Source organism: Scleropages formosus, chromosome 9 (genome assembly GCF_900964775.1).
Source record: "Scleropages formosus chromosome 9, fSclFor1.1, whole genome shotgun sequence".
In the NCBI taxonomy this organism is placed as follows: domain Eukaryota; kingdom Metazoa; phylum Chordata; class Actinopteri; order Osteoglossiformes; family Osteoglossidae; genus Scleropages; species Scleropages formosus.
The window spans coordinates 3170661-3186393 of NC_041814.1; the positions used below are offsets into that span (position 1 = coordinate 3170661).

General features: G+C 46.3%; 1 protein-coding gene across 1 annotated transcript in view; it reads left to right on the forward strand.

The window, feature by feature from the left end:
* The window catches only part of cpamd8 (C3 and PZP like alpha-2-macroglobulin domain containing 8), a 57357-nt gene that overhangs the window by 30718 nt on the left and 10906 nt on the right, over positions 1 to 15733 (forward strand). The window contains exons 28-35 of the mRNA XM_018728033.2: positions 1853 to 2009; positions 2926 to 3000; positions 4162 to 4327; positions 5229 to 5315; positions 7397 to 7533; positions 9324 to 9479; positions 9833 to 9895; positions 14472 to 14719. Of these exons, the coding sequence (XP_018583549.1) occupies positions 1853 to 2009; positions 2926 to 3000; positions 4162 to 4327; positions 5229 to 5315; positions 7397 to 7533; positions 9324 to 9479; positions 9833 to 9895; positions 14472 to 14719 (1089 nt within the window). The remainder of the gene's footprint in view (positions 1 to 1852; positions 2010 to 2925; positions 3001 to 4161; positions 4328 to 5228; positions 5316 to 7396; positions 7534 to 9323; positions 9480 to 9832; positions 9896 to 14471; positions 14720 to 15733) is intronic.

The window sequence follows — 15733 nt, forward strand, 5'->3', positions numbered from 1 at the left end:
TTAGTTTCACACTCTACTGAAGCAGCTCAGGCTAAGTATGGCGCTCAAGGGTACGACACAGGGATTCCTTAATTCCGATCCTTGCCCAGTAGGCCACCTTTTGCCTTTAGGCCTGAAAGCTGGAAGAAAGCATGTCAACAAAGATATGAATTTATGACTAGGGTCTAACTTAACCCTAAAGGAATTTAAACATGAAAATTTTCTATTTTACTAATTAGGACGATATCTTTCGAAATCCAAATGAGCCACTTCTTTGCGTGGTCTCCACCACACAGCATGAAAATATTAATGAGCGCAATGCATGACAAAACAACTGGTAGCCAGGGAAATTATAACAGCGGAATTCATTGCTCACGAGGGGATTTGTTGCTGGAAAACCTGCGTGATTCCCTCAACTCTTAAAACACCGCTGTCTCCTTGCAATAAATTGACTGCAGCTGGTTACGGGGATATTAAATCCAAATAAGACTAGATCTCTTCAGATGAAATGAGTAGATAAATGAGCAAGAACGAAAATAAATAAAAAATGTCATCGAGAGCAGATCTAGCCATGTGTGTGTGTGTGTGTGTGTGTGTGGGTGCGCGCAGGCCAAGGGACTGAGGAAAGGGCTTGCACGAGCAGCTCCCCATGACTTCAGCGGCTCACAGGGGAAGCCGGGGTGTCTCCCACGTTCCCCTGCTCAGTAAATCATCTTTACGCTCCTCAGCGCCGCTCCCACGGGCCGGGCCGTTAGAGCCGGTGACACAATATTACTTAACATTATAAAAATTCCTCCAGGCTTGAGACTCCATTCCTGCCTGCTCTCCCGGGAAGGATAACTTCCAGGGTCCAGCAAGGCAAGATTTAATACCCGGGTTTATGAGATGTTTTATTTATTTATTTTTGGCTAGTCTTTCCAGTAAAGTGTCAACATACATGTTTTTAAAACAGTGTTTTTCATTCGTTTCCGTTCTTTTTTTTTCTCTCTCCAATGCCGCTTGCCTCATTGCCTGGCTGCTGTGGGGATGATTCCGTAATAGCGTATAATTAATGTGTCTTCGCCAAAGTCTGCAGGTTTCTCCGAAGGTCATTGTTCATTTTCTGACGTGTTTATTAGGCCCACGTGACGTGTCAGCGCCGTGAGGAGCCTGTCCCTTTATTTGGGCGGCACGGTGGCACAGTGAGTAGCGCTGCTGTCTCACAGCACCTGGGTGGTGCGAGAGGATGTGAGTTTGATCCTCGTTCAGTTTGTGTGGAGTTTGTGGGTTTCCTTCTGGTGCTCTGGTTTCCTCCCACAGTCTAAAGACATGCTGTCCAGGTTCCCCCATAGTGTGTGAGTGACAGAGAGAGTGTGTGTGTTCCACTGATATATGGATGAGTGACCCATTGTAAGTAGTGTATCTAGCAGTCTAAGTCTTTGGGTGCTCTGGTTTCCTCCCACAGTCCAAAGACATGCTGTTCAGGTTCCCCCATAGTGTGTGAGTGATAGAGAGAGAGTGTGTGTGTGTTCCACTGACGTATGGATGAGTGACCCATCGTAAGTAGTGTATCTAGCAGTGTAAGTCACCTTGGTGAATAAGGTGCGTGGGCTGATAACACTACATAGAGTTCATTGGAAGTTGCTTTGGAGAAAAAATCTGCTGAGTATGTAAATTTACTCTCGACGTTTTTAAGTTGCTGTTTGTTCGGACAGTGCCGGTTGTCACAATAAGCAATGCAGCAAAGGGTTCTCTCTTCATATAAAAAGTCACGCGTGCTGTTGGAATGATCCTCCTTGCAGATGTAAGGATGGAGGTATGTATGTTGTGTGAATGAATGCCTCCCATCTTCATTTCCAGCTCTCTCTCTCTCGCTCTCTCTTTCATGGGGCAGGTTGACGGCCTTTGTGCTGAAGTCCTTTGCCCAGTCGCGAGGGTTCATCTTCATTGACCCAGAGGAGTTGCATGCTGCCAAGAGCTGGCTCATCAGCCACCAGAGGGAAGAGGGCTCCTTCCCTGCTATGGGGAGGATCCTCAACAAAGACCTGCAGGTACCAGGGTTGGTGACGAGTGCCTGGAACGTGTCGGGGGGGGGGGGACCTGTCTGATCGATGCTGCTGTTGTCAGATGTTATTTGAAGGGTACACATTACAGTTTACACAGTCATCCCACCGCCTTACAAAGGTAGTACATTCCTGAGAAACCCTTTAAGGTGAGTTCTTATAAATCAAAAACATAATTACCATAAATTACAGCCCCAGAATTAACACCCATTTATGGTCAAATATCACCAAATCCCATTAAAATGGACAGTTACTTCAGTAGTTGCATTAGCATAACACAACATAACAAAGCAATGTCCTTCATTAATTAGCCAGTATCCTATATGACTGTCTACCTGCACTTGTTCACCTCTTTCTGAGCTCCTACACATCGTACACTTAAACGCTCACAAAACAAAAGATCCGTACATGCGATACTCACCTATTATGTATTATGTACAAAAGGAGTCAGTGGAAGCAATTTAAAGGAATTTAGCCTCATGCAACAAGCTGACTTCATTTGGATATTCCACATGGGGCCACAATTGCCGAGATTATTGCAGGTGAATCCAGCAAACAAGGGGTAATGAGGTTGAGAATGCGGCCCAAGCTTGACCATAACTGCGAAGGAGACCTCACGGTGGCGCTGGTCTCGTTCTGCTCGGTTGTCGGGAGGCACGCAAAATCCAAATTCAGTCCTTGTCAGCAAAAAGAAATGCCTTGTAAGATGGAGTAGGGGCATTAAATACAACTCCTGGTAAAGTCACATTTTCATAACCCTACTGGGCGTTACCCTGCTGTGGTGCGACTCTATACAGGCATAGACAAGGTGTTGACAAGAACACCTGCCCACTACGAGCCATTGGCATCCAGCAATCTTGGTGGCGCTCAACCGTGGCTGATCTGCATGGCTCCTTTTTCAAAGGGTGGAATCCATGGGAAGATCTCCTTGACAGCATATGTGGTGGCAGCCCTCCTGGAGACAGGGATATCCACTGAGGTAAGAGACACCAGCTCCAGGCCCCACCTGAAAATACCCCTCCCAACAAGGATTATGTGACACCCCTTTACCGCCGAACCCATTCTCCGTTCATTTGTAGTCATGGATTGGCGCTCGTAGTTGCGTTTGTTCGCTGTAATAGCATTCTCACGATGACAGTGCAGCATCCTCAGGTGCTATGAGTTCACACGGCATTGCAGAAGATTCACGACCCCCCAGCTGAAGCTCATATGGCCAATTTTAGCAGAGATTGATGTCCTGGCTTTATGTCCATGGTATTTTATTATGCTCCATTGAAGCAAAATCTAATATTTCATCTTTCATACTTGCTACATATGAAGATTTATTCCGAAGGCATGCAGAGGCAATCCAGCCCATGAAATGTACACCTTCCTTGCATTCCTGCTTCTTCGATGTTACGGATGTTTTTCCACTCCCTGTGCTTCTGTTATGCTCGTCATTCTGTGGAAATAACAGACTCAACAGAATGGAGCAGTTCATTGGTACGGCTGTAATTCTATACATACGTGACAGACAGAAGGTTCGGTTTCATGATTTACTTGGCAAGAAATCATTGAGCTGAATATACTAATCTGTTACTGTGATGCTGTAAATGGAGAGGAGGCGGAAACCAGAGTACCCGGAGAAGAGCATTCCAGTATGGGGAGAATGTGTACAGCACTAACAGATAGGGCTGAGGTCACTTTTGTGAACACAGGGTATTTACTGTGAGGTGACAACAAAATCCTGCTGATGAGGAATCATATTCACGAAAACTAAGAAATGGAGTTACTGCAAACTTACCTGAATAAGTGGATACGAAAGTGGACGGATTAACAGATCCTCCAACTGCACGGCAGCGCAGGAGTAACTAAATATGTTTTCGGGTTTTGAAAACAGATTAAAAATGGGATTCCAAAGTCCTCGTCATTTTATCCTTCAAAAAATGACAGTGATTTATCAAGTGCAAACACCTTATTACACGTGTGTGTTAACCATGTGTTTTAAAAGCCATTGACCTCACTGGGCTCGGTGGTAAGGCGCCTTCCTCATTCTTTATCATGTGCCTTTGCTGACAGTGGATCCCGGGGTTCTTTCCGTTCCTCTATGGAGATGTGCGTGCTGATGGGCGTGTGCCTTCTGCATTTCCCTCTCTGCTAGGATGAAAAACTGGCCGTAGCCAAAGCCAAGAGCTTCCTGGAGAGCAACATATACTCAGCTGACGACCCATACACCACAGCCCTATCTGCGTACGCCCTGGCACTCCTGCGCAGTGCCTACGCCCCCCTGGCCTTGCGGAGGCTCAATAACATGGCCATCGCACAAGGTAAGCCAAGGCATTGCTAAGAGCGAAAAAACCCTTTACATTTATATGTATTCATTCAGCAGACGCTTTTCCCCAAAGCGACGTACATCCCATAGAAAATACAATGAAAATACATTTCATTAGCAGGAAGAGACACTTAGATGCAGACGTGTGATTCTTAACTACGGTTGGTTTGTTTCTTTCCACCATATCCACTGTTCATCACACAAGTAGCTGTATAAAACTTTATCTGAATATCAACGATTCTTGATCATCTTCCTAGTAGTTTTTTTGTGCTATATATAAATGAATACATGAATAGCTGCGTGACAGTTTATCTGTTATTCAACAGTCATGATCTCCAAGTTATGGTGCATGAACATTTACACATTACATGAATTTAAGAGATTATGGGCCAAGTGAGTGTGGAAGAGGTGAGTTTTAAGACCCTTTTTAAATGTGGACAGAGATTCAGCAGTTCTGAGTGAGAGGGGGAGGTCGTTCCACCACAACGGAGCCAGAACCGAGCTCCTCCGTGCTTTTGCCTTTTGACCTTTTGTGTGTGGGACCACCGAATGGGCAGTGGTGGAGGAGCGTAGCAGTCTGGTTGGGGTGTAGCGGATGATCAGGTCTTGTAGATATCTGGAAGCAGTTCCAATGATGCTTTTACAGGCCATAACCAGGGTCTAGAATTTGATCCAGGCAGCTATAGGAAGCCTGTGTGTGTGCGTGTGTGTATCAAACATGGCTTGTATGTCAATGACTGCAGTTCTGTAAGTGTTTCTGTAGGTCGCTCTAAAAGATGCCCTTTATCTGACAGCACGGGCTCCATTGACCACCTTTTTTGCCTGGTTCTGTAAAGTCGATGATCTTTGCCTCCATCTTTCATGGTCTCTTTTCCTATCTTGCCCTGCCTGCCCAGATGGCTTCACCCACTGGAGTCTGACGGGCAGCACAGCCACAGACGAAGACACCTTCATGGCCTTCAGCGACGGCCTGTCGCAGTCGGGTACCTCCCGTTTCTTTGGCACCTTCCTGTTGCAGTCTTTCGAGTCTTTTGATTCCGCCATAGTTTCTTCTCTGCTTTTTGCAGTGTTTTTTAGCACCGTCTATTCCGGTGATTTAAATACTACATTTACATTTTGTACCAGTATTTTACTAGTAAAAGTAAATCTCTCAAATGTGTGAAAAGACATTTCTGATTGGATTCTGTTGGGAGATACATGTAATTAATAAGGAAATAAATTCTCCAAGTACATACCTAAGTAAAATTCTGTACATTTTTTTTTTTTGCTATTGGCTAAACATTGAAACATTATAAAAAGAATAAAACAACAAAGTAGTATCCATAGTTATACACTTATCCCGTTAACCGGTCCTTATTCATTAATGAAAACGGGCCGAATATCAAAGAACCAGACGATGAAATTACTGATTCCGTTATTTGTTATGGTGAAAAATTCCAATTCACCTCAGAATCACCCTAAATAGTGCCTAACGTCATAAGGAAAAAGTTGTGTAACGCATTGAGAGAACGAATAACAATAACTAACATTACTTTTTCATTTGACCATATCCGCAAAGCTTGTTTTGAAAAGCCCATGTGTCCAGAGCGTTTTTTAAAATCACACCCATATCTGCAGAGCTCTTATTAAATTGCACACGCAGCTGTAGTGGCGTAACATAAAAACATCTATATTTAGAACAGAGTTAAGAACAATGAATTTTCATTGAAATATATATTTGTGTGTAACTTCTTTTTTCGTCCTCCCTAAATTATGAATAAATGTGGAATTTAAAGATTTATTGTTTTTATGTTTCATAGTTTTTAAGTTTTAGTGGTTTGGGGGGGGGGGGGGGCGTGGCGAGTTTGGCCGGGGCCCGCTGTGTGGTGGGTCTGGGGTTCGAGCCCTGCTGGGGGTGCTCTGCTATAGACTGGCGTCCCATCCTGGGTGTGTCCCCTCCCTCCAGGCCTGCGCTGCTGGGTTAGCCTCTGGCTCGCCACAACCCTGCTTGGGACAAGCAGCTGTAGATATTGTGTGTGTGTGTGTGTGTGTGTGTGTGGTTCTGAAGGGTAGCAGAGTTATTCACAGAAAATTCATGAAGGGACATACAGTATATATGAAATAAATGTAGAAAATGATTTTATAAACTTATGGTGATAGTGTGTATGGACTGGCTTGAGGAAGATGAAGGCTATACGTCACATTTAAATAAATAAATAAATAAATAAATAAATACGCACACACACACACACACACACACACACACACACACACAGAAGCCGCTTGTCCCACGGCAAACCAGAGCCTAACCTGGCAACACAGGGCGCAAGGCTGGAGGGGGAGGGGACACACTCAGGACGGGACGCCAGTCCATTGTAAGGCACCCCAAGCGGGACTCAAACCCCAGACCCACCAGAGAGCAGGACCCAGCCAAGCCCGCTGCGCCACCGCACCCCCCGATAAATAAATAAAGTTAAAACACAGTATTTCCTGCAGTGTCTCTCACACAGGAGCTTGTTGCGAGTTTCAAATTCGGTCTCACTTTATTGTACTGAACCCAGTGTCACGGAGTGGACCTTATATAGCAGACCAGCTAAATGAAAATTTGGGCCAACTGGTATGAATAACTGTGGACTCGATACATTAAAAACTGCATTTCATGGGCTCAAATAATAGAGGATCAGTGTAATTGCTGCTCGCACCGTGTTTTTACTACTTGGCATTTGTACACTTATGGTACATAGCATCTTTTCTAACGTGTTTTGCTGATATTTGGTTATTGACACCTTCATGCTTCTACACTTCAGAATAAATCACCAACAGGCTGAGATCAAAATGTAACAAGACATTTCTACCAGCTCTGAGTTCTTGCTGAAATATTAGTGTGATTTAAACATGTTTTCTGGTGCAAATAAGTGTGTTTTTCTAATCTGCTACTTATACCGTACGTGAGGAACATGGTGTTCCTTCCTGTATATCTTTCTTCGCCATTTTCCTGTGACCTTTCAGTGATCGCTGCTGACATGTTTAAATCCTCGGTGCTTTAATGATGTTTGAAAGTGACTTTGTCCCCGTCCTGTCTTAGTTGTGTCAGCCGAGGTGGAGATGACGGCTTACGGCCTGCTCACCTACACTCTCCTCGGGGACGTGGCCTCCGCTCTGCCGGTAGTCAAGTGGCTGTCCCAGCAAAGGAACGCCCTCGGTGGCTTCTCCTCCACACAGGTCTTGCTTTCCTGCTGCCCTCGGTGTTTGAATTTAGTGACTCTCATGTATACGTTTACACTGACATGTATTAATCTATCACACACTTTTCTCCAAAGCGACGTACATCTCGTAGAAAATACTGTGTTCATTACATAAGCAGGGAGAGACACTTAGATGCAGACGTGTGATTCCTCACTGCAGTTAGTTTCTTTCCGCCACATGAACCGATGTTCATCACACGAGCAGCTGCATGAAATTTTTTCAGAATAGCCACGATTCAATCGTGGTAATTAATAAAAAAAAATTACGTTACATTACAGAAGTAGTTGCATGAAGGTATACCCATTGTATAAGTGCCATGATCTCAAAGTTAGAGCATGAACATTTACACATTACATGAACTTAAGACATGATGGGCCAAGTGAGTGTGGAAGAGGTGAGTTTTAAGACCCTTTTTAAATGCGGACAGAGATTCAGCAGTTCTGAGTGAGAGGGGGAGGTTGTTCCACTTAACGGAGCCAGAACCGAGAACCTTCCTTTCGTACGTGGGACCAACAAGCAGGCAGATACATTCTTGCGAGAGTCAACAATACATTTACCTTTATTCATTTAGCTGCTGCTTTTTTCCAAAGTGACTTACAGTGTTAAGCTATTTATAATTATTTACCCATTTATACAACTGGGTAATTTTTTGGGTAAGTACTTTACTCAAGGACAATACAGCTAGAGGTGAGACTCAAACCTGTGGATCCGCAGGCAGTAAATCTAACCACTATACTACAACAAGCTGCTCCACTGCTGATACCCACACAGAGGACACAAAAAAAGCATGTGCGCTCCTCCTGTACACCCTATGCCAGCCCTGTTGCTTTATACGCTCCCTTTACACACTTGGGTCATTACGAACTCGAGTTGCGGAGGTTTTGAATTCACCAGTTTTGAATTTTTGGCACCACTACAGTATACATGAAATATCATGTTGCACAGCATAGCTCATCACGAGATGCAAAAACCAACATCTTTTTTGTGGTCTACTTGTGAGCATGTGTCAACCTGTCCTTGGCGGAGTTCAAAGCAGACTAGGGAGATGTGTTTCAGAGTAATTAATTAAATTGGTAAGTGCATTTATATAGTTAAAGAAATTAGTATATTTACCTTAAAACACCGAGGGGAAAATCTTCTTTCTTTTTCTCTTAGTGTCCTTATTGCACTGCTCCAAAAAGAATATATTCACACACCAGGACCTTGGAGTCATGGGGCAGCTGGTAGTGTAGTGGTTGGAGCTGCTCTCTTTAGTCCCAGAAGCTGCAGGTTTGAATCCCACCTCCTGTTGTACCCTAGAGCAAGGCACTTCTCTTGAATTCCTCCAGTAAAAGTTACCCAGCTGTATAAATGGGTAAATCAGTGTGGCCTATATTGTGAGTTGCTTTGGAGAAGAGCAACAGCTAAACGAATGAATATATAAATATAATCTAAAGAAAAAATTCTCTGACACAATGTTATATTCTGTCTAAAGGACAATCTGTGTCAGGAGGCTTTTCTATCTTGGAGAGTCATCTCCCAGCTAAATATGTACCCTTAGACTGACAGTTACTACAATACTGTAGTGCTGCATTTGGTACCATGGTTTTTTATAGGGCACCCATGCAACCCTTAAGCTACAAATGTACTCATATGTACATGAAGCTTCTTATCAACCGTATTGCTACTGATCTTTTACAGCTGTCACCATGTATTGCTGTACAGCTTATAATGATTATTTTTCAGTTGATTTCAAAGTAATATTTTTGCTTCTCCTGCCATTCCAGGATACCTGTGTGGCTCTGCAGGCTTTGGCCGAATATGCCATCCTGTCGTACGTTGGCGGCGTCAACCTTACCATCTCTCTGGCCTCCACTAACCTGGATTTCCAGGAGACGTTTGAGCTGCACAGGGACAACAAGAAGATCCTCCAGAGCGCAATAGTAATGGCTCTTGCAGTGGGTGGGGCCTCCTCCTACATGGGAGGACACACTGCCTCTTGTGGTTTCTGACTGACAGTTTCTTATGATGTCATCTTTATTGATGAAAGACATAAATATCAACAAATGACATTGACACTGACAAGCTTCGCAGGGGGTGGGGTTAAAGAGATTCACTACCTAGAAACACATCCAGTGTCGGCGGCTTTTTTTTAAGGGGCATAAAGCCTTTAGCCCCTGATTTTTTTTCAACCTGTACCATTTTGGGATGTGGCCAGGGTGTGTAGCATGTACACAAAGTCGTGCTTCTGCTCACTCACTCTCTCCCCATCTCTCCCTCCTCCACCTTTATGCAGATCCCCAGTGTCCCCACCGGACTGTTTGTCAGTGCTAAAGGAGAGGGCTGCTGTCTCATGCAGGTATGATGTGTCCGTCACCTTTGCACTGGAATCCAGTTGCTAAATGCGCCTACGTTCTGCGGGCAGCACTGGGGTCTCCATGTCCGTGGTGCGATCGGACATGGCTTCTGTCTGTGTGGAGCCTTTTTTGGTCCATGGTTTGAAAAAACGTGTTTCAGGTGACTAAGTGGCCAGGAGTGCGTACATAGGTGTGTTACGTTGCTGTGTGGTATAAATGGGTGACTGACTGCATGTTGTTTGCTGTGGTGTATTTAGTAGTGTGCGTCACTTTGGATAACGGTATCAGCTGAAGACCACATGGTAATCATTGTATGAAACAATGTAAATGTAGGTTCACCTGTCCAATCAGTTTTTCAGTTGGTGAATCCATGACTGGACCCATCGCCATCGTGTTGCTCACAAAAACATATTACAAAATTACAGCATTCAATTCAGTTCAATTCAATCCAGTTGACTCGAAACCCAGACCCACTGGAGAGCAGGCACAGGCCAAACCTGCTGCACTGCTGCGTTGTCGCACCCCTCTTTAGCATAATACATTATCGATGCTTTTATAAAGCAGGGGGTGCGGTGGCGCAGTGGGTTGAATCACAGTCCTGCTCTCCGGTGGGTCTGGGGTTCGAGTCCCGCTTGGGGTGCCTTGCGATGGCCTGGTGTCCTGTCCTGGGTGTGTCCCCTCCCCCTCCGGCCTTACGCCCTGTATTAGGGGGTAGGCTCCGGTTCCCTGTGACCCCATATGGGACAAGCGGTTCTGAAAGTGTGTGCGCGTGTGCGCGTGTGCGCGCGTGTGTGCGCGTGTGCGCGCGTGTGCGCGCGTGTGCGCGCGTGCGCGCGCGTGCGCTTTTACAAAGCTATAAGTATGTCTACTAGCCAGGGAGGAAAGGAACAAAAAAACTCCCAACTGAAAGTCGAGGGAGAAAAAAAACCTCTGGGGGTCCAAGTGCCAGTGGTTGCCCACCCCTCCTGGGCATTCGAGATTACATAGGACTTCAAAGTCAGTTTACAGGTAACAATGGCATTGTTGCTGTATGATGGCTTGATTTCCCAGTTCAGCAAGGTACGTCCCGTCCATCACTGCGGTTGATTTTACATTTATTCATTCAGCAGACGCTTTTGTCCAAAGCGATGTTCATCTCAGCAAAAGTACAATTTATGCTTTAAATTAAGCGAAAGACATGGCTGCAGACATGTGACTCTCAAGTAAACCTAGTTTGTTGTTTGTTACCTTCCACTTGCTGCACCGATGTTCATTGTTCAAGTAGGTGCATAAAAAATAAAACACAGGACAGACAAATCCTGAGACCCTCCTACCAATTTTTTTTAATATTATAAGATACACAAACAAGCAAATACAATGCCGGGGTAGCGGCTGAATAAAGGCTTATTTGGGGATGCTCACGAAGTTAGGGCGCATGAATATTTACACCGTATATGAGCTGGAGAGGTCTTGGGCGAAATGGGTCCGGAAAAGGTGAGTTTTCAGACCCTTCTTGAATGCAGACAGAGTTTCCGCAGTTCTGAGTGAGAGGGAAGGTCATTCCGCCACAACGGAGCCGGAACCGAGAACCTCCGTGCTTTACTTTTCATGCGCGGGACCACTAAGCAAGCTGAAGTAGACGAGCGAAGGGGTCTGGCTGGGGTGATCATCATCCTCAGTCAGCATGGGGTGCTACTGTAACAGCCGGCCAGCCTCATCAGGTCTTATTGTAGGGGAACAATGCTCAACAAAAAGAAATTGTTAGTAATGTATAACTTGAACTTTAATATGTTTTGATAGAGAGGTGGGAAAAACTGAAACACACACTTTCTGAACCGCCTGTCCCATACGGGGTCGCGGGGAACCGGAGCCTAACCCGGAAACACAGGGCAGAAGGCCGGAGGGGGAGGGTACACACCCAGGACGGGACGCCAGTCCGTCGCAAGGCACCCCAAGCAGGATCCATATCCCAGACCCACCAGAGAGCAGGACCTGGTCCAACCCACTGCGCCTCCGCGCCCCCTTGCAACTGAAATACAGCCAAGTGGAATTAAATTTTGTGGATGCCCGATTAAACGTGTTTAGTCTGGATTTGAAGACTGATAGACAAGGCACTTCTGACAGGAACTGTTAGACTATTCCATAGTTTAGGTGCTCTGTAGCTAAAGGCACGACCTCCTCCTGAGGTCTTATTGATCACAGGTACTTTCATGTAACCTGCATCCAGTGAACGATGATGTTGTCCCGGGATATAAGAATCAACGATCTCACAAAGCCGGAGCAATGCCATGTACTGCCTTATAGGTCAAAAGTAGGATTTTATAATCAATTTTAAATGTAACCTGTCACGTCCATGCCCACAACACCTGACTCCGCACTAGCTCCTAAGTAATCGCTCACCCTATAAAGACCCTCTTCAGCTCCCGTACCGTTGCGGAATCTCGTCTGGGACAACCGCCCTTCCTCGCGTCACTTTGCGCACACACTCTATTCTCTGTTCACGATCTCCGGTTTTTTGACTCCTTGCTTCGTTCTCCGACCACGTCCACGGATCCTCGTTCCCGTCCCGTTCGCCGATCGACCGACCCTTCGCCCGTCCCTGGTTTTGAGAACTTGCCTCTTCCCTCAACTTCAGACGAGCAACGCTGCACTTGGGTTCAGCCATCCCAGCTCCTTGTGTTCCGCGTGACATAACCGAGAGCCAATGCAGCGATTTCAGTACCAGTGTTACATGGTCGTACTTTCTAGTTCTGGTGACATTATTTCGGTAAAATTTCAGCAATAGTACAGCAGGATTTCACACACACACAAAATCTGAAACTGCTTGTCCCATACGGGGTAACGGGGAGCCGGAGCCTAACCCGGCAACACAGGCGAAAGGCTGGAGAGAGAGGGGACACACCCAGGACGGGACACCAGTCCATCGCAAGGCACCCCAAGCAGGACTCGAACCTCAGACCCACTGGAAAGCAGGACCCGGTCCAACCCACTGCACCGCTGCACCCCCCTTACAGGGAGATTTGCTCATTTCAATTATCTGGACCCCCTGGATGGGATGCCTTATTTCCCTGAAGCTTGTTACTAAAAACAAAAGTTTCTTTGAAGCCAGGGTACAAAAACAGCTGCAGGTTGAGTTTCCTTCGTTTCCCAATCGAGAACAAAATGGGCCTGTGGTTTTCTGAAAGAAGCCGCACAAATGTGCTCTCTAAGCAGCGGAGTCAATTCTAACTTTGCGTTGCACATACCTGATGCATATTTTATGCAGCGGCTAATAATTTTGTTCTGTCTAAGGCTTCCGAGACATTAGTTGGCATACTCGTCTCATTTGCGGTGTGGGTGAAGGTTATCGAAGGGAATAGTCTTCATGAGCCCAGCACACTGACTGTGTTACTATATGTCGCTGGAGTGGAAACTTAGTAGCGGTGATCAGAACTGAGCTGTTAATGAAGAACAGGGAGGAAGGGCTCAGCTTCGCTTGCCTGCAGTGGCATCCTTGCCTACCGCTGCCGTGCGTGGTCCAGCGGTGACGCGGCTGGGAGGACAGACGAAAGACGCACGGTACATCGGCTTGTCTTGCCTGGGAAGGAGGGTACCGCACTAGGGCTTTCCCTCGCGTTGTTTGAACCTCACCGACATGGTGATCTTAAATGATTGCATAATTTTGCGCACAACATAAGACCACCTGTGTTACGGATGAATAATGAATAAAAAAATGAACAAGAATTTTAATAATCCTGAAGGACAATGCACAGGCTACAGCAGCATATGTACAACGGGACCTGAAAAAAGAACCCTGCTCAGTGTGTGTGGAGTTTGCATGTTCTCCCTGTGTCTGTGTGGGTTTCCTCCGGGTGCTCTGGTTTCCTCCCACAGTCCAAAGACATGCCGTTAAGGTTCCCCCATAGTGTGTGAGTGACAGAGAGAGTGTGTGTGTTCCCCTGATGTATGGATGAGTGACCCATTGTAAGTAGTGGCTCTAGCAGTGTAAGTCTTTGGGTGCTCTGGTTTCCTCCCACACTCCAAAGATATGCTGTTCAGGTTCACACAGAGAGAGTGTGTTCCACTGATGTATGGATGAGTGACCCAGTGTAAGTAGTGTATCTAGCAGTGTAAGTTACCATGGTGAATAAGGTGTGTGGTCTCATAACACTACAGAGAGTTCATTGGAAGTTGCTTTGGAGAAAAATGTCTGTTAAATAAATAAATGTGAGGTATTCATAGTTATTTACCCATTTATGCAGCTAGTCATTTCACTTGAGAAACTCAGGGTAAGTACCTTGCTTAATGGTACTACAGCCAGTGGTGAGAATCAAACCTATGACCTTTGGGTCCCAAGACAGTAGTCCCAGTCACTACACTACAAGCCGTCTCTTAGAGAGTGCCGCCATCTAGACAATGACTAGAAGTAAGTAAATAAGCATATTAAGACGAGTGTATGGAAAAGGGCGTTACTGCACCATTGATCGTCGGCCACTCAATAAATCATGAAATCACTCGAAGCCAGTGCTCCCGTCTGGCCTTCTCCATACTAGCCTGCAAAGGGTCATGAAAGAATTTACTGCTTCTCTCATCATGCCTCATGGGGGTTTCCTTCTCCAGATCGACGTGTCCTACAACGTTCCCGACCCGGTGGCCAAACCCGCCTTCCAGCTCACGGTGGACTTGAGGGAACCGCGGCCAGACCGCCACCCCTCCCAGTCGTCCCGTGGCCCCACCCCCCGCTCCCGCTCCCGGGCCGATAACCGCTCGGAACTGAGTCGCAGACGCAGGGCTCCGGCCGACGACGAGGACCCGTCTGCCCATCAGGACCACCTGGACTACCGCGTCACGCTAGAAGCCTGTGCCAGGTGCAGGGGAAGGCGGGGAAGGCTCACACGCCAGCAGCACATTGGTTTTACCACATTGTACATTTATTTAGATCCTGGAGGGTATAACTGAAAGCAGTGGGTTCCAGTATTAATCCCAAAGGAAATTGCACAAGGCCACAGCAACGTATATACAGTATAACAGTGTGCTGAGAGAGACAGGAACTGGACAAAGACTTAAATCACAGAAGGAATTAATTAATTAATGCATTTAAATATATATACCGGGGGGTGCGGTGGCGCAGTGGGTTGGACCGCAGTCCTACTCTCCGGTGGGTCTGGGGTTCGAGTCCCGCTTGGGGTGCCTTGCGACGGACTGGCGTCCCGTCCTGGGTGTGTCCCCTTCCCCCTCCGGCCTTACGCCCTGTGTTACCGGGTAGGCTCCGGTTCCCCGTGACCCCGTATGGGACAAGCGGTTCTGAAAATGTGTGTGTGTGTGTGTATATATACCGTATATATATATAATATATATAAATAAGCAAGCAAGCACATTTATTTCTGAATATTTTTTTTTTTTTTTAAAAAGGACAGGAAACAAACAAAGCCTTTTCTCCCCTGACAACACGGAGACTCATTATACGCACACGCACTGCCTGAAACCACGTGTCCCGGTGAACCGGAGCCTAACCCGGCAACACACGGCGCAAGGTTGGAGAGGGAGGGGACACACCCAGGACGGGACACCCGTCTGTCGCAGGGCGTCCCATGCGGGATTCGAACCCCAGACCCACTAGAGAACAGGACCTGGTCAATCCCGCTGCACCACTGCATCCCCTCGTTATATATAGTTTATGCTGAATTACATAGGCTCTGACTTCCTGGTGCTCTCAGCACCCCTCGATTGTTCTCTGTGAGATGAAGGATCAAAGTAAGTGGGTGAGGTGGAAAATGTTGGTTGATGTTTAGTCATGCCTGTTAGTAGTGTATCGCTGAAAATTCGGAAGATGCCAGAATACTGACGCTGCCCTCAGTGACAAGTTCCTAATACTTGGCCAT